This window comes from Oreochromis aureus, linkage group 1 (assembly GCF_013358895.1).
Source record: "Oreochromis aureus strain Israel breed Guangdong linkage group 1, ZZ_aureus, whole genome shotgun sequence".
NCBI lineage: Eukaryota > Metazoa > Chordata > Actinopteri > Cichliformes > Cichlidae > Oreochromis > Oreochromis aureus.
The window spans coordinates 12,082,107-12,102,042 of record NC_052942.1 but is presented as its reverse complement, the minus strand read 5'-3'; the positions used below and the strand labels follow the sequence as shown (position 1 = coordinate 12,102,042).

Below are 19,936 nucleotides of genomic sequence, written 5' to 3'. Positions count from 1 at the left end.
CATCCATCCATCCATCCATCCATCCACTTTCTTCTACGTATCCAGGGCCAGGTACCAACGGCAACAGCCTAAGCAGAGAAACCCAGACCTCTTTCTCCTCAACCAGTTCGTCCACATCTGGGGGAACACCAAGGCATTCCAAATGCACAATCCTGTGCATTATATTATTAGATTATAATTAACAATTCATTAATGGGTATATTACTTTAATTATTTTACATACTGCAGGATTGTGTAAATAATACAACATGTAATAATATAGCATAATATATTTATATATCTTTAAAAATCAGCAAAATAAAAATGAATCTCCTCAGTCTCCTCAGCCCTGCTGTGCTATGTAGAGGGCTGTATGTTCTTGATTTCATGTGTTCAGATTTGTGTGATGTGGGTGAAAGGAATGGAGCTACACCAGATGTGAAGTCCTTGAAGGCAGCTAAACAGATATAAAACTCCAGTGGGATATTTGGTTTAAATACATCCAATTATTTATTTCGCTTGTAAGAGAATAAAAAGGGATGAAAAACAATATGACAATGGTATAAAGAAAATGACATTAGCCCAAAAGGTGAGCCCTGGGGCACACCATGCCAGAAAGAAGGTGTCATTAATTGAAAGTGAAAATGTTATATATGACAGTTAAAATGAGGAGAGGTTCAGGGCAACGATACCAAACAAAAAGAAGCTCTCTCGCTCTCGCTCTCATGCCCAAAGGGAGAAATGCTCATGATTGATATGTCATGGATTACTCATACCAGTGGGGGGAGCTGTTCCATGTGTCTGAGTGAAAGACTGTCTGGATGATACAGCAGTGTTGGGATACCATCGGTTTCCAAAGGGGACACCCCTTTTTTGTTCCTCCCTAAAGCATAGTCACAAGCTGAAGGAGAATACAGCACTCGTTGTTTTTGATTTCATAATTCTGCTCCATTTACTGCAAACAAGCAGTCACTTTTTATGCAGGGCAGAGCCTTCCTCAAAAAGGAAAGCGGTGTAAATGTCAGACTTTTCACCTTGATATAATACTCTTTTAATTCCCCATCTTTTTTTAAAGCAAGGACCTGCACTGTCCCCGCTTCCTTGTCCTCTAACGATGCATACAGTCACAGAGTTTATTTTAAGCAACTTGATTTAGTTTAATATAAGGGCTTTAATCCTATCTTCTGATTCCCGGCCACAAAGTGACATCATCTGTCCGTATCAGGTTACAGATGTTGGGCTCTGAGAGTGTTTGGATTTTAGCAGACGTTATTCCAAACAGGAAAAAAATGTTACAGAGACAGCTTCAGTAGGCATGGATGTAACACTGCTACTTGCTCTCTGCAACCTGAATTATTAGATTAGGATTAGGAAAAAGGTAAAAATATCAAAATATCACCTATGATTTGGAAAATGTATGGCTAATAAATTCACAACTGTCATGTGAATTATAATTAGGATGTTCTTCTTCCCACTGTCGCCGAAGTGCTTGCTCATGGGAGGTCATATGACTGTGTTTTTCTCTGCATGTATTATTGTAGGGTCTACCTTACGATATAAAGCGCCTTAAGACTGTTGTTGTGATTTGACACTGTATAAATAATTGAATTGATTGAATATATATATATGCCTAAAGCTGTTTAATGGGACAAATTTGTGTCTTTGCTGACCTTTCCTGGCCCCTGGGCCTCATGTTTGACACCCATGGTAAGCATTTTACCAACCTGTAATTTTTAACGTGTAAAGTTTAGTGAGTTGGGGATTGTTTAATTATTCTCTTTGCTCCATTACCAGTTTGATTAACTTTAGTGAGTGAATATATCTGCAGCTTCTGGTGGCCGTCCTTATTGTATGGAAATTAGCCTCTGCTAAAAAACAACAAAAAACTGTTATTGTGAAGTCTTCCATATCTGTCCTTGCAGTTGTGTTGAATAGTCTGTTGAGGATTTGAAAATGAGGCGTAAGTACGGCCAAACTATTTAAAATGCTTTTCGGTTTGCAACAGACTCCAGACAGGCGCCATCTTGGAAAAAACTTGAAAAGCCAATAACTTCATGAAATATAAATAAAAGGCTAATTATCCACCAGTGCAAACCGCATAGATAAAAATAGGATGTTGTGAGGGGCACAGATTAATGAGCTGCGAGTCTGATGTATTATATCTTTATGTGATAGTGATATTTAACAGTTTGTGTGTGGACAGAGTGAGGCTTTGGTGCTAATTAGTGAAACAGAGTAACACAACTGAATGTTAATATGAAGTATATCACTAAAATCTTATGGAGATGAAGACCTCTTCTTCACTGATGGTGTGAAGCGGTGAATTTGCTCAATATTTTGGCAGATATTAGAGGTGGGTGGATCGATCCAGTAGTAGTGCGGACTGATACTTTGCTTCTATTCTCTAAGTTCAGTATGTAGCCCACTGAATTGTGTGAAATACCTATATTTGAAAGAATATATACTTCCAACGTGCACTATGAAAAACATCATGATCCTCTGTGTTTACTTTCAGGTCTATTTTATTTATTGCCTATAGAACATTTAAACAACAGGAGTTGTGCTTTAGAGACAGAAACATTTACACTGCTGGTCTCCAAAAGTTTAAAAATGCATGAAAAACGGAAAGGTATGTTTTGTTGTGTTAACTAATCAGTGTGGAAAGTAAAAAATCACAGTGATTTAATGGTATTTAAAATGTGTTCAGAATTTGCAAACTGGTGATGATTCGTGTCATAAATCATGGCACACTGCTCTCCCTCTAACTTTATAGATTAAAAGTATCAGTACGGGTCAACACTGGCGCTGTGTTTACTTGGTATGGCACACGACTAGCGGAAATGAGGTGCTGTCGCTGCTTTGCACTCCCACTCCATATTTTAGCTTTCGCCTGAGCGCACAGAAGCGGCCCATGATCCAAACCTCTGTGAGACTCCACGCCCTGTTTTCCGGGGAGCCCGTGGAAATCCAGCCCTACAACACGCTGCTCCTCTTACGTCCCGTCCGCGATCAGTGAGCTGGCCGCGGCAGAGATTTCTCCTTCGGCTTGGATCTTATCTTTTACTCCAACTGAGCTCTTTCTAGTCTTTTGCGCGCTCGGCAAATGTCGGGAGCGGTATAGTGGACGCGTCTGTGCCGAGTCGTGCGCAAATCTTTCTGAGACTGCGCCTCCGTGGCAATGGATTGATTTCAGTGTTTTTTTTCCTTCCCCAACCTCTGCCTCGACCAAGTTGAGAAAACAGTGTGTAACCTGCGGCTCTCTCCTTCCAGCTACATGTTTCATCCGGCCAGTTTTAAAAGTAGCCTACCTGGCTCCGGATGTTCCTGCACATTTTAGGACGTTGAACTTTTTTTTCCTTCTTCTCTTTGTGCATTCACAGGAGGTGGACAGGGATTTTAAGGATTTATATATATTCATTTATTTTCTTTTTTTTAAACAAAACAAAACAAAAACAGCTTCTCCGGGGTTCTTAAAGCCTGCAAAGATTTATTCGTGAAAAGTGATGGCCGAGCGGGGAGCTCTGTCGCTCCTCTCTCTCCTCTGTCTCACCTTTCTCTACACGGAGACCACCGCTGCAAAGCATGTCGACAAAGGTAAATGCCCGCAACCCACTGCTAATAGTTGTGCTGTGTGTCTGCTTCTTCGTGCCTCGGTTGGAGGAACTTGCCTGGGTTGTGTTAGACGAGTTGGAATGGAAAAACGCACGGAATGTCTCGGGGAGGGGGGCAAAAATCAGACACGGGGTTAGGTAGCTAATTCTGCGGCGTTCTGGTCAGACACACTTCCATATTTAGATAACTTTAAAAGTAGGCTACTTTCCACAACAGGCACACTGTTTAATCCCAGACCAGCCCCTCTTCCGAGCAGCAAAAGCAACACGCTTTCACACTCCGTCCTTTTGTCTGCGTGGAGGCTGTTGAGGCAGAACTGCTGATAGGTTTCTCCGGTTGTCTTTCAAACCATTTCCAGACATGCGGTGTAGTTGTGTTCATGAGCGTGTCTCTGAATTATGTGCAATAAACCTGCAAAAGCCAAGCAACAGATTCTGCTTGGTGTGTTGGAGTCTATCCATCAATCTGTGTGAGACAAGGTGTGTGTGTGTGTGTGTGTGTGTGTGTGTGTGTGTGGTCATGGAAATGCGAATTTTCGGGGGGGCGCACACTATGCAAATGGTCATTAGTGTTCACTGTCAGGTAATAAGCTGGCATCATCAGTCCAGCAGACATCTCATTACTTGGGCGTCAATACATGTTTTGCTGATGGATAAACAGACCCGATTCATTTGCTTCTGTTAATTGTTTTGAAGTGCGGCCACTGCACTGCAGTGTGTGCATGTCGGTAATATATGTTCTTTCAACTGGTGGTATTGTCTCACACACAAAATTTCACGATACTGGGCGTGATTTCTTGTTCTTGGAGGGTAATAATGAGAGAGAGAAAGAGAGTGTGTGTGTGTAAGGGGGTGGGGGGGTTCAGAAAAACCCAGCACACAGAGTCTGTTATTGGCACTTGGAGCCAGCGGTGCCTGAGATAAATTGGAGAGTCATGAGGAAAAATGTTTTTCCAGCAGTCATTGGAGTGCACAGCTCCAGCCCTTATCGCATACCCCATCGTGACAAAGTCATATCTTTATCATTTAAGCTGGCAGACCTTATCAAACACAGCAGCATGAGGTCTGGACCAAAAAAAACCATATGTGACAGTAACTGACTCTTGTGCAACATGGCCCACTTTTCTCCGTTAATTCTCAGGATGTGCAAATAAAAATAAAAATACTTTTGTGTGTCAAAACAGAAGGTCCGTGCACCTTCTGTTTTCTTTTTTGAAAGCACGCTGTGTGGCTTGTCACTTAAAAAGAATGAATGTGCAAAGAAAGAGAGAAGAGACGGGCCTCTGCTAGCTGTTGGGCTCTCTTGCGTGTGGAGCCTGATGAAAGACCCTTTCCTGCATGAAAAGAGCTCTGCAGTAGTGGAAGGGGAGATAGAGAGGGGAAAAAAAGCCCCTCCTTGGCTTTGCTGGAGATCAGTACAAAAGAGAAATGGGGGTAGGGTGAAACAGGCCGACTGTCTGGAAAGTAATAAAACCAGGAGATTAAGGGGTCCAGGGAGTTCCTTTGGGAGCTTTGATTGATTCCAGAGAATTGGACTGGGACCCACACGCAGGGAGAGTTTCAAATTACTAATTGTGGGGTCCCCTTCTCCGAAAATATCTGTTTATCCAAAACACATTTCTTTGAGGTCCTGAATGTGGCCACAACTTTTATCTTTATCAAGGATGGCGGAGTTGTGGTCCTAACTTTAAAAAAAAGAAAAAGTTTTGAGCCTGTCTCGCTGGGTTTCGGGACTCGCTGTGTAACGTTGGAAAAACCTGTAAAGGTTCAGACAAACTGCTGCTATTGTTAGCCCTTTCTCCTCTGAAGCTCTTCTGATGGAACTTTGAAAATATCTCAAGAAGTTTTAAGGATTTTTTTTGGTAAACAAGTCCCAGTTAGAGGAGATCCATTTAGGCTCTTCCTTATCTTGGGGTTATCTCTGTAATCCTGCTGGGAGGGAGCTGAGTGCTGATTGTCTCCCAGAGGACAATGCAAATAACTTGCTGAAATGTGTAAACATTTGGCAACCCTCTGCGCTCGCATTGCTCTCTCCGGGGTTTTATCCTCACAGACCACCTCACATGCAACGCTGCTCAAGCTTTCTAAACAACCTTTCTTTTCTTTTGCGCGTTTAAGTTCTTCTCTGTGGACTCTGCTGTTAAGAACATAATTTACCACCTTTGTTTTGTTGTTTGGGAACGCCCTGGTGGTCCTAAATTACATTTTAGGTAGGGGGGAAGAGAAGGAAGGCTTAAAGGTGGATCATCATCCATGAATTTCAAGAATAATTCAAGCATGACCCTCCTTCTGCTCTTTAATCTGTTCACAAAATGTGCAAAAATGTCCTCTTTTATCCATTTACACAAACGTCACCTCAAAAATAGAGTGAGTCTTTTCCACACGTCCACATGCTATTGTGATGATTTGAGAGGGGCCATGATGCAGAGTCATCTGCTGTCTCTGCTGCATAGAGTGTGCTGTTTACTGATCATTTATTTATGGGCTCCAATAGCTCATACTAAGTCCTAATGACCTCCATCCGCAGAGATACGGATAATTGCACATTTGGCCAAGTATTTGATTCATCTGCTTCACTAATGAAACCACCCCATTAGGCTATGCTACTGATCTGCTATTGCCACTGATGTGAGGGCTCAGTTTGTTGCTGCTCTTATGGTACAGTTGAAAATAACAGCCAGGTTGTGCCTTGTTCCTTTCATTCCTATTGTCCAAGGTTTGCGGGGTAAAAAAAGAAAAGCTGTTAATGAAATAATTTTTGCTAAGAACCTTGACAGCAGTTTATCACATGTAATTGGCAGCGTGAACGGGTGGATCAATATTCTCCGAATGCATGGCTTGACAGCTGCTGTTGCTTCTTTTAGGTGGTTGGCCTAAGTGTAATCGCCCCCTTTCAGCTGTCCGGAGGCCGATTTATGATCCAGTGTTGGTATTTGTTTGCGTTTCTTTGCTCCTTTGCAGAGAGAAGCATTACGTGAAAGGTATTGGAAGGGTTAGAGAGGCAGAATTTCATGCAGCCCTCTGAGCTAATAGTGCCTGCTCATAAGCGATGGGTGTGTTTAAATCAAATGCTGATTGGTTGAATCGGTTGAAGCTGGAGAAGACAATCTAAATTTGAAACACCCAACCCAGGTACTACAGAAGTCCTCATTTCTCTCTCTAGAGAGAAACTACAAGGATCAGTAAAGGCTGAAATACCAACAAAAGTAGTCAATGTTTCTAGCAAACTGTATAAAAGATGGGTGTAGTCACTGCAATGTCACCATAGCTAGTGAAGTACCATCATAACACATCTATAACATGATTTTCTCCATTGACAATTTGGTGTTTCGAAATCCGATGTGAGGGGCGGATCTGAATGTGAAACCAAAGACTAACGACTTATAAATCACAAATATTAGTTAGTTATTTACAAGACGAACTTGATGCCCTTTTCATGAACCTGTGTACTGAGGTCACAAAGCAAGTGGCTGTTTTCCAATAAACTTCTGTACAAACAGAAGCTGTTGCCCCCTGCTGGCCTTCAAAATTAATGCGGGTCAAACATACATACTTTACTTTTCAGGTCAAGAACCTGCGACCATCTTTTATACTGTCTATAATCCGTAGTTGTTCCACAGGCAGGCATACACATGCTCAAGCCTTCTGTGGCTAACCAATAGTTATTGTCTTTTATATCATCACATACGGTTCCCAAGTTTGTTAATTAGCTCATAGATTGCTCTTATTTAAACACTGCCTACAGCGTAGACCGAACTTACAAGATTGAGAATCGGAAGAATGTAGAATAAGTAGAGCTTCTTTATCACATTTGATCCAATTTCTCGCCATATAAAACTCGGTGTCAGTTGTTAGTTTGAAAGATTTCTCCATCAGACTGAGACTCTCTTATATTTGAAATAGGTTTTCCCCCTCCTTGTTAATTGTTCATAAGAGCTGTTGCTCTGGCATTGTTGGTCTCCGTTTGGGGCATAGACTAGACTGACTTGCTGGTTGCTGTGTTGCTGAAGCAGAGCTGCTTTGAGCAAAGCGAATCCAAACTTGCATCATGGTCTAAAACCCCGAGCAGATCATAGGCAAGCATATAGCTGTAGCTGCCCCCCTGCTAAGATGAAATGCTGCTTGTAGTGATGTGTTGCAGAGAAACACTAGTTTCTCCTACTCGTAGACATTCAGTGGCCTGTATCAGGGTTCTGAGTTTTCCTCTATATTACATTACATGTAGTGTGTGTAGTCTTTTGTTTTTTGACTTTAGTAGGCAGACAAAAATGAGCTTTTGCCTTGAGGAGTGCAGAAATGTTTTTGTAAATAAACATTAGCGTTTTTAGGGGAAGTGATGTGTGGCAATGTTGAAAGTATTAAAAGCCAATTTTTCTGTCAATATGAGGCATAGCAGCTGTCGTTCAAGTTAACTTTATTCATCTTTATTCGTCATGCTGTTTGAATGTTAAAGAGACCCATATTCATAGAAACTGGTTTAACGATGATGTCAATGCTGTCACTGTACTCTAGAGATGTTTCATATATACAGGGCTAAAATGAAGATTTTCCTTAAAGTCTCTCGTGCTGTCTTCAACCTTCATGTTTCTCAGTTCTTTGAAAGCCAGTCTATTGTGTATTTCAATTGGTCAGTTCACAGAAAGGCGCTCACATCAAGTGCGCCCTTCTTAGAGCTGAACTTCTCGGCTCAGGAGGTGCTCCTGCTGTGCCCAAAAAGATGTCAGGCGGTGCACCTTTCCACTTCGACTACCGTCTGCTGTCTTTGTGTCTGCTCACCCTTTCATGTCAAAACAAAGAAAGCTGGGGAAAAAAATGCTGGGACTTTAAAGAGGCTGACGAGTATCTAGAGACCATAAAGCTGTCCATACTGCCCTGTGTGAAGACTCTTTTGAGACTTGGTAACCTGAGGGACATTACATCAACAGCATTTATATCCTTTACTGGAGACTTCCTGGAAACATATTTGCCTCACTCATTTCCACGCTTCCTTTTACTTCTATTTTAAAAATAGAACAGAATGCAAAATTTCTACTTCGCTGTGCTGCAGCCAGGCTCTCCAGGCTTCCCCGTTCTTCTGTGATTGAGTGATGCTCCGGCTTAATGACCTTTGGGAGAGTGGAGGTTTTTTTTTTTTTTTTTTCCATTTTCCTCAGGCTGCCTCAAATAGCAGCAGTGTGAGCGAAGCATACGAAGAGGAGACTGAAATTATGGCTATGTGTCAATAAGAGCCCAGTTTTCCCATCTTGGTCAGTGTGCTTCAGTGCACCTAAGGCAACTGTGTGTGCTGTGGGGTTTGTGCAAGCAAGTATCACTGGCTCAAGACCAAGAGCTGGAAAGAGCCGTGTTGTTGCGATGGGCCACGATCTTGACGTTTCAGCTCAGCAGGACGTCTGTTTTTGGAGAGTTGCAGATTGTGTTTAGCCTACCTTGAAAATATCTAATAAATAAGAATCAAAGCGAAATGGAAAGAGTTTATGTTCATTCAAAAAATAAACTGCATACAAATAAGAATCATTTTGGCCCTTTTTATTTATTGAAGTGTTTATCCGAGCAGCACTTAGGCCTGTAAGTGAAAGTTGTCTGACTAGCGTGCTGTAGTCTTGCGTTTGGATGTTTTGTAATATTTATGACCTGCTCGACTGCAGTTCCAGCCGGTTGTGTTCTTCAGGACAGAGTGGCATTGTCCACTCGTTCACTGCATGCAGTAAAATCACAGGAGCCAAGCTCTTGCGATGCAGTGCACGTCTTTTATAACTGCAGCGTGACAGCAGCAAATGGAAGGACGTGTGTACTGATGTTAGATTTAAGTAGTGAACGGCGAGCGCAAAGGAATAGTTTCCCCCGGTTTGGTGTTCAGGCAAAACCTTGAAGGAATGAGCTGCGTGGTCCTTCCAGGGGAATCTTTTTACAAGCACAGCAGGGCAGCAAGAGGTTTTCTTTTTTAACCTAAAAAAATTTTCCTCCAACTTTTGCTATTTTGGTTCCCCTGAGCTCCTGTCGTGGTGTCTCCTGTCGGTAGTGGCAGCTGCATAGGATTATGACACATGCAAGCTGTGCTTGTCAGATGAGCCTCAGCTAATGAGTGCAAGGCTCTCTTATACACAAAACTGTTTTTACAGCCCCGGGGGGCATATTACAGGCATTTCCTATTAAAATAAGATCTCTTAAACCTTTTTTACAGTGCTTGAATTCCCCTGTCCTTAAACTTTTGTAAATCCTTTAAGGTTGTATTTAGTGTATTTTTACGTAAATACTGGAAAAATGTAATAAAGCTGAAAGAACTGGAATAGCAGTTGTGGTTTAAATCTTTAAAAGCAGATCTGAGTGTTCCTGTCCAGGCTTTTCTAGTCACTGTTAGAAGAGTTTGTGAGAACTATGGCAAGATGTCTCTGTATTCAGAGACTTTCACTTGAAGCAGTCTCGCGGTTGCATCTCTTAAGAGCTACATGTGAAGGACATTTAAAAAAATAGTCTTTTCAGAAGGAAGCACATAGGATGGAAAAATAGTAGATATCTGAAGTATAAGTGGAATGCAGAACAAGCAGATGAGACTGGATGAACATCCACGTGGGTTGTGCTTATTACTACATAGGGTTAGAAATGTTAGATAGCATCACCTTCTTGCAGAGGTTGGATTAACCCACTCTCGTACTGTCTGTTGTTGTTTCTAAGAATCTTGAATTTGATTTGGTGTCATTTATATTTTTAATGTAATTGTGTGGTGTCGAGTTTCATTCTTGGAAGCAGTCCTGGTTGTAAATTAAGAGAGACTAATACTCTTTCTTGAAAGATGGATTAATAACCTTCATTTGGGTGCACTCTACCTGCTGGAGTCCCAACATCCTGCAGTCCTCAGACATGAATTTATTCTCTGCTGTCTTTTTGGAGGACATCCAGGGTGTGATGAATTAACCTGAAAGTCTTCTCGGTGGTGTAGTTCATGGTGTAGTGCAGTAGTTAAGTAGCTTGTGCTTCAGAGCGACAACAGGCAAACAAGAATCGATGCAGCTCCTCCAATATAATGATTTTTGTTCATCATAAACGTGCAGTATGGCTAATGCAATTTGAATCGTTAATCCCAACATGAGATTGCTCTAATGGATTGTGTTTGATTGAGGCTGAACTACAGTGTTGTGTTTAACATAATCAGTGTTCCTGTGCTCATATCACTGGTGCCCAGTTCAGCAGATCTTGTATGTTGGAGAGATGTTTCATATACCCTTATAAAGTATCAGTCACCCATGTACACAGAGAGGCTCTCAGCCTTCATTCAGTCAAAGGAACTTTGACTGAATGAAGGCATCTGTTGAAAGGGTGTGGGGGCAGTCAGTCACAGAGAGAGGATTGTGAGCTCTGCTCAGTGGAGCTTTCTGCCTTCGTCTTGTGCACGGCCGTGGTTCTTGGCAGCTTTAGACTTGGTGGGATGTGTGTGTATGTTTTGGTGGGTATTTGTATAGGCGTATGCCACCCATCTGGGGTTGAACAGCTGTTTCATCAACAAGCTTCAGAGAGCTTTCCCGGCTTGACAAAAACTAGCAGATATTTGCATCTACTTTCACAGAGAATGAATAAATAGGACTGCTTTCACATAAAACTTTGCCACTGATCACTGTCACTGTGTCACTGATCGGTGAGATTAACACTTAATTCGAGAAACATAATCATGGACGGATGCATTGATCGCCAAAGTCTTATTTTTTCTTTATTGTGAAAGTGCTTTTTTTAGTTCAGAACAAAATTACAGATTTGCTCGCGGCGGTGAATTGTAAAGACATTGGTAGATGTGTGGTTTGTGAGAGAACATTGATTTCTAAAAATGAGTTTGGGAAAAGATTTTTTTTTTTTTTTTTTTTTTTTTTTTTTTTTTTTGAAGATTGAAAATGTTGCGCTATTCTGGAAAACCAGATTACTGTCACATTGTGATTGAGTCGATTTTTATTTTTATGTTTTTAGGTAGCTCTTGTAATCCAGTTCAGTATTGGTGCACAGCTCCCGCTGAAAGTTTTTCTTCTGTCCTTAATGAGCTGTGCCAAATATAGTAAATATGTGCCAGAACAATTCTGTTTGAAGTTGTATTTTCTCCTTCCTGGTGGGTTTTTTGCAAGCAAGGAACTGGTTTGTCTTCTTTCTCTCTAAGAAATCTATTGAAACCACTTAACTTTGAAGCAGAGTTGGTGTGTTAGTGTGCTACTGCTACTGCGAGAACAGAAGACGGTGTCATTTTTCCTTTTTTTCCCCCTTTTGTCCTGCACTGTACTTTTCCATGGCACTGTCTCGGCATGTAAAGCACATCAGCTTCCTGGATTGTTGAGTCTCAGTCGTTAAGTTTAAACAGTTTAGGCTTTAGAGGTAGGTCCAGGAGAGGGTTATGTACTCGTCGTGTATGTATCAACCAGTGTCCCTCTTCTTCTTGAAATCCCTCCAGTCAACCTCCCTGGTTTTATTTTGATTTTTACCTGCTGCTATGGTGATCCCTGAAAAAATTCTGGTGGTATGAACCAATGTTTCTGCTGCCAAAGTGAGCTGAAACGATTCTTTGAACAGTTCAGCATTAGATAGAGGCTCCTTTGTGCCACTGGGAGCTCCCCTTTGGCGTGGAGCTCTACCGACTGCAGTGACTTCTCACCATGTTTTTGGAGCCAGTTCCTTCTCAACTCTGAGCTCATCTAAAGCTAACAGAGGTCAAGAGTGACAGCTGAAATGGTGAAATTGCTTCTTTAAGCCTTTTTAATACGCTGCCATGATGTAATGGAATTGGCTGTCTCTTTTCTGCTTTTTTGGCCTTTCACAGTTGAATAAATGTGTCTCTCTGCGGCACTTATTTGAAACATGATGGCGTTTCTACTGTATGTTAGAAACGCAGAGCTCTAAGTAACACAGAGCTTGAGCTTTCCAATCGAAATGCTAATTACATCCTGAAATTTGATTTAGAGTACAGGGGAGGTGAATACATTTGAGTGCAGATCAAAATGTCTGCCCCAAAATGTGACGTGCTCCTTGTTTCTTGAAAAAAAATAAATAAATAGAGAACAGGAGCTCTTAAATAGGTATTTATTATTTGTGATTTTTGTTGCAGGACAAATTTGAGTAATTATAAGGGAATTTTTAAAATAAATGACTGGTTGTGATATGAAAGATGGAGAGAAGCATGTTATTTTACTGAGAGGAAATGAAGTAACTGCACATTTCTACAGAAGCATTTTTTCCACTGCAGGAACTGGAGGCAGACTTGTGGTGCTGTGTCACTGCTATAGCAACGCCATTTGTTTACCTTCTCTAGAGCTCAAGAGACAAGCCCAGGCATGTCTGAGAGGAAGAGCCCTGTCAGCTTCCAATAATAATATAATCAGTAATGATTTTAGTAAAAGTTGGAAACCGCAAACGTCTTTAATGACTTCAAGCAAAAGCTCACCTTTCAGTACAGCCAGCCTACTAAAAAGGAGATGCTAGCAGCATGTGTTGCTGGAGTATATGCTAGTTGTGCTCCATATAGCAGGAAGACCAATTAGTGGATGGAAATTACTGATGTGTCTTTCATCCTTTCTTCCTCCCCTCACCCCCAACCGGTCATTGGAGATGGCTCCCCCTCCCTGAGCCTGGCTCTGCAACAGGTTTCTTCCTGTTAAAAGGGAGTTTCTCCTCCCCCACTGTCACCAAATGCTTGCTCGTAGGGAGTCGTCTAATTATTGGGGTTTTCTCCATATTATTGTAGGTTCTTTATCTTACCATATAAAGTGCCTTGAGTTGGCTGTTGTGATTTTTTTTTTTTTTTTTTTTTTTTTTTTTTTTTTCAGTTTTATTGTGTGACATTGTTAATTTAGAAGGTGAAATTACTTTGGTTAATATTAAATTATGGTGTTAAGCATTTATTTAAAATTTCTTGGGAAATTTCTTGAAATATCATTGTATAATTTTGAGGCTATATCGCCCACCTCTAATTCCTATGGTCAGAGCATTTAGCCTCTATTTGGCCTAATGCTAGAATGACTCCGCTCATCCTCACATACAGCACAACAGGGCTTCATTCACTGTTGGATTAAGCCATGTAGAACCTGAGAGCAGCATCTGGGGCGACACAGTCTCTTGAGCTGTCTAAATACAGACGTGACCTTCTTCTGTCTGATGTAGTGGAGAAAGAGGAGGATGAGCTTTGTTAGGACGAGCGGGGAGGTGAGGATTTCTGCCCAGCTTTAAGTGTACCCAAAGAGCAGTGATGGAAAGCAGCTGCATCAGTTTTTCCTTAACCACTGTCCCTTGAACTTTGAACCCACCCCACCCTCCCTTTTTATTCTTCAGCCTGTGGCAGGTCACAGCACGCAGCACCAGTGTGGCTGCATAGCGGAGAGCAGCCAGCAGGGAGCACCTGCGGAGGAATAGCAGGCGAGCAGCATTCCATCACAGGACCCCGAGACACAGATGTCATACGAGACACGAGGGAGGTGGTTGGAGTGGGGGGATGAGCGGAAGGGCCGATGGCAGAGGTTTTGGCATGGTGGGGCAGTAATGGGGTGGGATAGCAAGCCAGATGCTACCAACAGATTCTTAATGAGGTTTCCCATCAAGAACACAGGGAGATGAACATTAATGACTACGGTTAAACTTGTCTGTTCATTTACTCCCCCCTTTTTCAATCATGCTAGGATGAGGTGCCCGACATGTTTTGGGCGCATGATAATTGTTTTGGTTTTTTTTCCCTCTTTCAAGCCATATTCAAATGTTTTTGGGCTGCAATAAATGCAGCAGTTATTGGGATGAGTTTAAAAAAAAAAAGTATACTTTTTTTTTTAAAGGCAATAATGTGTTTTGTCAGTATGGTGTAGAGTGGATCCATAAATAAGCAGTTTTAATAAAAATGAGGTGGTGTTAATGCGGGGACTTATGTTTGACTGTTATGAACAAATACAGGCACTGCATTGATGAGTGAAGTCACAGCCAGCAAAACACGAAGCTCCCTTTGTTAGTCATTGTCTTTACACAACAAAAGGATTAAAAGTATGTAACAACCTTAATTAAAGGCAGAGATGTTTGTATTTCTCCTGTGAAGGACAGCATGTTCTTGTATAACCTTTCCCCAGCTACCAACAACCCAAGTGCTTGAATTGATTATTAGTCGCTTGGGAGAAAGCAGAAATGCTTTTTCTGCTTGCATACTTCATTTACCTGGAGTGGTCTAAATTAGTCCGGAGTGCATAAGCATGTCACTCAAGCTTTCTGGACACCTGCTGAACAAATTCGCTCAAAGAGCACACATACACACAAATGCACTCGGAGCAAGATCCTAAAATATGTCCTGCAGTCTGTTTCTGCCATATGGCTTATAATATTGTAGTGAAGTGTAGCAAGTCTAAATGAAAATTCACCCAAGATTATCTAATTAAGCAGGTGTGAAAGGAGCTTAATTCAAGATGGCTTTGGCATCTCTCAGCAGTCTATGTTGAGTGCTACGAAGCAACAGTTCATTCAGCTGGAAGATGTGAATTTTTTTTTTTTTTTTTTTTTTTTTGTTAAGCTGGGGACCAAGTCGCACGTTTCCATTTCTCTTCAAAAGATGATGTCAGAAGTGGTCTCGAGTTATAAAAGGTAGTGGTTTTATTAGCCGCTGCTAGCCTGTGGGGAGCTTTTTGTTGCAGAGTGACAGGGGACTTAATAATGAAGCTCTCTAACCCAATCAACCCTGAATCAATGGAGCCCCTCTTTCCCTTCTTTGTCCCTCTCCTGTTCCCCCTACAGTGCCACTGCATTCCCAGCCTGGCGGGGCAGTGTCTCCGGGCCAGGGCCATGTCACGCACCCCTTCTGGCCCCAAACAACCATGGTGGGGGGGTCAGGGGTTCAAGTGCTCCCCATGGGGCAGTGCATTGGATGCCTAGTGACGCCAGGGCTCGGCCCCAACCACTGTCAACACTGGCAATTAATTTCTAATGAGAACGAAACTAGCTCACCTCATATCTAGTCGTTTGGTTCACTGTTACTGCCCCGTTCCCATTTTCCCTTTCTTCCACACAGGCTTCAAAGCAGGGGCGAGGATAGTCTCTGTTGGCTCAGCACTGATAGCGAAGCGCTCAGAGAACATTCCTTGCGTGCTGCACAGAGGTTGAGTGTAGATTTTATGGGCTGTGTTTCTGCTAGTTCCACAAATACCTGTGGTTCATGTGCATGCTGTAGAAGCTTAACCCCTTCTCATGTATGACATCTGAAATACAGCTGCTGGTTATATGATGGTATTACAAAGGCCTCTCTGCTACTGTATATCCCAATAACTGGGGAATATTGATCAAATCTGCAGCTGGGTCTTCTTTAATTTTCGTCGTGCGCTTGTGTCTCATCAAATTAGCGAGGTATTTAATTTGCCTTTAAAAGCACATACTGACATTTTGGAAAATTCATTTATTGGTTTCTATCAAGAGTTCAAGTTAGCAGATCGATGTAAATTTCATTTGTATGCACCTAATATGGAAATAAGACTTGGATGGATTTTCCATAGGTTATCACTGAGGCTAGAAACGGAGGGAACAGCTAGTCTCCCTGAAAAGTAAAAAGGATTAGCTACATGGTACAATTTATCACGTGGCTAATTTGTCTTACTAAGCAGCACAGATTGCATATTTTTAGCTAGAAAGATTATTTCCTGCAGGATTTTTCTTTTTAAAACTCTCTTACTTTATATATATATACTTACAACTTGGTATATAACACCTTCCGAGTTTACTAACAGGCACCTTTCTGACTGTGTGCGGGATTTATTTCTGAACTTGAGTTTGCCAGTCTTGATGCATATTTCTTAACATCATGTAAGAAATGCACATGATGATAAACATCCATGCTTATAATGCTTTAAAACACCCATTTTCCATACTTTTATATTGAGGATATGCTATGAGTGTTGCGCTTTTGTTGCCATCCTGCAAAATGTATTTATTTATTTTTTTTGAGAAAATATAAAAGAAGACTTGTGCTTTTGCATGCCTAAAATGCATTTAATGCTTACTCTCTTCACAGAGCTGTTTTAAAGTTAAATTAATATAGTTTCTTTAACATGTTGTAGTTAAAGGAAACCAAACAGTCGTCCTACCCATTCAAAGGTACTTAATTAAAGCGCAGTATCCATGTGTTGTGGGTTTTCTGGTCAGTGCATCTGCGATCTGTATTGATAAGATTTCCTGAGGGGAAACAATTGTGTGAAATGCAGGAAGCCATTAGGAAGCCAGGGACTCATGTCTCTCCCTGCTGAGTAAATAGTGCCTGGGCCTCCCCGATTTCATCCACTTTTGAATGAGCCCAGCACTTGTAACAATAAAGGCAGGAAATGAACTGTACTCACACAGAAGTGTGCAGGATGCTCGTTGTGTTCCTAATTGACCAAACTAGGTTGGGTGATGAAAGCAGACTTTTTTTTCCCTTTGTTGGACAAAAATAACTCAAAGGTAGCATACAGTAGGTGTGGTCGAACAAGCAGCTAATGAGGCGGTTTTTCATTTCAGCATAGTTTCATTTATTTATTTATTTATTTTAGATCATTTTGGGCTGTTGTGGTCACGTCCTAACTGACCCAGTTTGTGTGAAATGGGACCTCACAGCTCGGACCCATGACTGCCTAATGTTGCCTGGTATTGCTTACATGTGCACATACATGAGCAATGAAAAAAAAAAATTAATAAAAAGAAGTGCATAGGAGAGAGGAGACGTGTCAGCACTTGGTACCTCATGTGCTGTGTGAAAACAATCATTCCTCACTTTCAGCTTGCTTATGATTTGCTAAGCTCATCTGGCTGCAACATCCTTGTTTTTTCTCTGTGGAAGGCAGCCATGACTCTCACCCAGACAGCGTTACTTAAGTTGTCACCTGAGAAGCCCTCCTGGGGAAAGTTGTTTTGTCCTTGAGTGTAGACCATAAGCGTATTTAGGCTGATCTGTATTCAGGGGAGATTGGTAATGTAGTAGGGATTGAGGTTATGCCTCCTACCAGTCCTGCCGCTCCTAAGACAAAATTCAGCGTGTGTGTTGTGTGTGTGTCAGCGCGCGCACTTTTAGCCATTAGCCTTTTCTTTCCGTGAACATTGGCTATGCACTAAGGTAATTGTAAACCAAGAATCAAATAAACCAGTTTCTAAATGGCCATTTTGGTTTCATTGTTGGGTAAAGAATGTGCGGCTCTCTGGCCCACTTTTTGTGCTCGGCATAATTGATATTTGCTTTACCCCTAGATTAAGTGACAGCTAAGCAGGTTAGCATTGAGGATTTTCCCCAATTAATTCCAAGAGTCCAATCTGAGCGGGCTGGCCACGCTCCCTGTATCATCCCGAACGTCTGCCTTACCTGGGATTTACTAGCATATGAAAGGGAAATGAGATCAGAGGTGATAAATCCTGCAGCAAAGCCTCCCTCAGTGAAAATGAGATGCCCACATGGTATTGTCTGTCAGCAGGTGCCCCTGCTCTCATTTCTGATAAATTGATTTTGAACATTCAGGTGATGGGAAGTGGGGTAGTCCTACTGAGTGCAGGCTTTTTTTCCCCCCTTTGTATTGTGCCTTGTAAAGCTATATGCTCCGGTCTGGCTGTCTTCCTTTTGTTGCAGTAGAGCCCCATTGTAGTGGTTACTCATTCACACCATGTCCACACACTGTTAGGTTTCCCCCTATCCCAGCAGATTTGCAAGCAAGTAATTTAGGGGTTGTTAAGTGATTTAGCATCTGTCTTTGATAGGACCCTAGTGAGCCACAACTGCCACCCCCCTTTCCGCCCATCGCTGTCTGTGCCTGTGGCGTCAAGGCCTGCGTTTGAATTTCAATCAGCCCTGGATACATTGTTGTGTTTATTTGAGGGGGATGGGTTGGATGGGGGTCTCAGTAGAAGTAGTAACTGGCTGTGTGTGTGTCAATCAAATATTCAGCGTGACCAATGGGCAGCTCAATAGAGGCTAGTCGGTGTGTTCTCTGGGGGGCACACGTCTTTAACCGATGCCCGTAGGGCGAACTCTGCCCCTCAGTTCTTTAGTTGACTGGCGCCACCCTCCCTTCCTCGTCATCCTCCTTCCACAACACAAACGCAGGCGGTACAATCAATAACGGCCTCACCCTCCTCCTCCTTCTCCCACCCTACCTCCCCCCTGCTCCAACCTCTCTTCCCTGCTTTCTATCTATCAGCACAGTGTTTGATGTTGCTTCATCATTCACTGTCAACCCCCCCCAACACCTTGATGTGTGTAATTGTGTTAGATTTGTCATGGTGGCATAGTTATTTGGCCCGGCCCAGCTGGTATTAAGCCAAAGGGCGTTATTCCACGTACCTGCAACCCAGGCATTAGTTGTAAAATATCCGTGGCATCTCATTTTATTTCAATGTGGCATTTTGCAGTTGTGGTTCACTTGGTTCTCCCAGTACCCTAAGGTACGCTCCGTCCTTTATTAAAGACCATTTTGCATTTTCTGATTTCCATTGTTCCCAACTCGCTCTGCTTCTTCCCTCTCACCAGGCAGTGAGGCATAAGCGATCTCGCATTAAAAATCAAACCCCACAGCAGATTGGTTGTAGGAAATGAGAGGAATTGATTGGGGGGGGTGGAGAGAAAGAAATCTCACACACAAACACTCAGACAGATGCCAGCATCATAGTAAGGCTGTGAAAAATTGCTAGGAAAAAATGTATCATTGGACATTTCTGGCACTGATTTTTCATTAGCACCTTATTTCTGAAAGACTGCGCTCAGTGTGAAAATATTTGACAGTAACCGTTCTTATTTCTCCCCCAGAGGAAAACTGGCATTGCTTTCCAAATATCTGTTTGGAAAGGAATGCAGTTTCATTTGTGTCGGATGTAAAGATCACTGTGTTAGTGTGGAGGCTGCGTGAGTACACGCACAATGGAATCAGATCTTTATTTGAAAAAAATGGGTTTTTTTATTGGAAACTTTACCAGTGACGCTCCCAATTCATTATGTTCATCTTCGTTTAATCTAATCGCTTCATCAAACAATCCTCATCTCCTAATGCAACACTGGCTAATTTCGTTTTGCGAGGCTTTTTTGTGCAACCTGTTGTGCGAGGAAAATCTAATCAATACATTTGTTTTGTGAGAAGCAGTGGGGGGATGTAGTGCGAGACGGGGAAAGATAGTGCGCACAGGAGACTGTGCAATGAGGAAGACTTAAGAGGCACTCTGAGAGAATCCGTCCTTGTCGATTATGCACGCGCTACAACCTTGACGGCCACATTAGATCTCTTTCTCCATACACCAAACTACCATTAATAATGGATACATCTTTCTAGTTCTTTTTGCTTTCCTCTTCCCCTCCCCCCAGCATTGGCCCTTAAGGCGTCTACCCCTCTTTCCCTACCTCCATCCTGTCC

General features: G+C 42.1%; 1 protein-coding gene across 8 annotated transcripts in view; it reads left to right on the top strand.

Moving 5' to 3' along the window:
• Positions 1 to 2,952: 2,952 nt before the first annotated feature.
• neo1a (neogenin 1a) overlaps positions 2,953 to 19,936 on the top strand; it is a 151,694-nt gene continuing 134,710 nt past the window's right edge. For 4 of the 8 annotated variants that reach the window (XM_039607786.1, XM_039607714.1, XM_039607664.1 and 1 more), the window contains exon 1: positions 2,953 to 3,573. In XM_039607786.1, coding sequence (XP_039463720.1) covers positions 3,483 to 3,573 — 91 coding nt within the window. In that variant the 5' untranslated portion in view covers positions 2,953 to 3,482. The remainder of the gene's footprint in view (positions 3,574 to 19,936) is intronic. The other 4 variants (XM_039607819.1, XM_039607744.1, XM_039607759.1 and 1 more) reach the window with 2 other exon arrangements.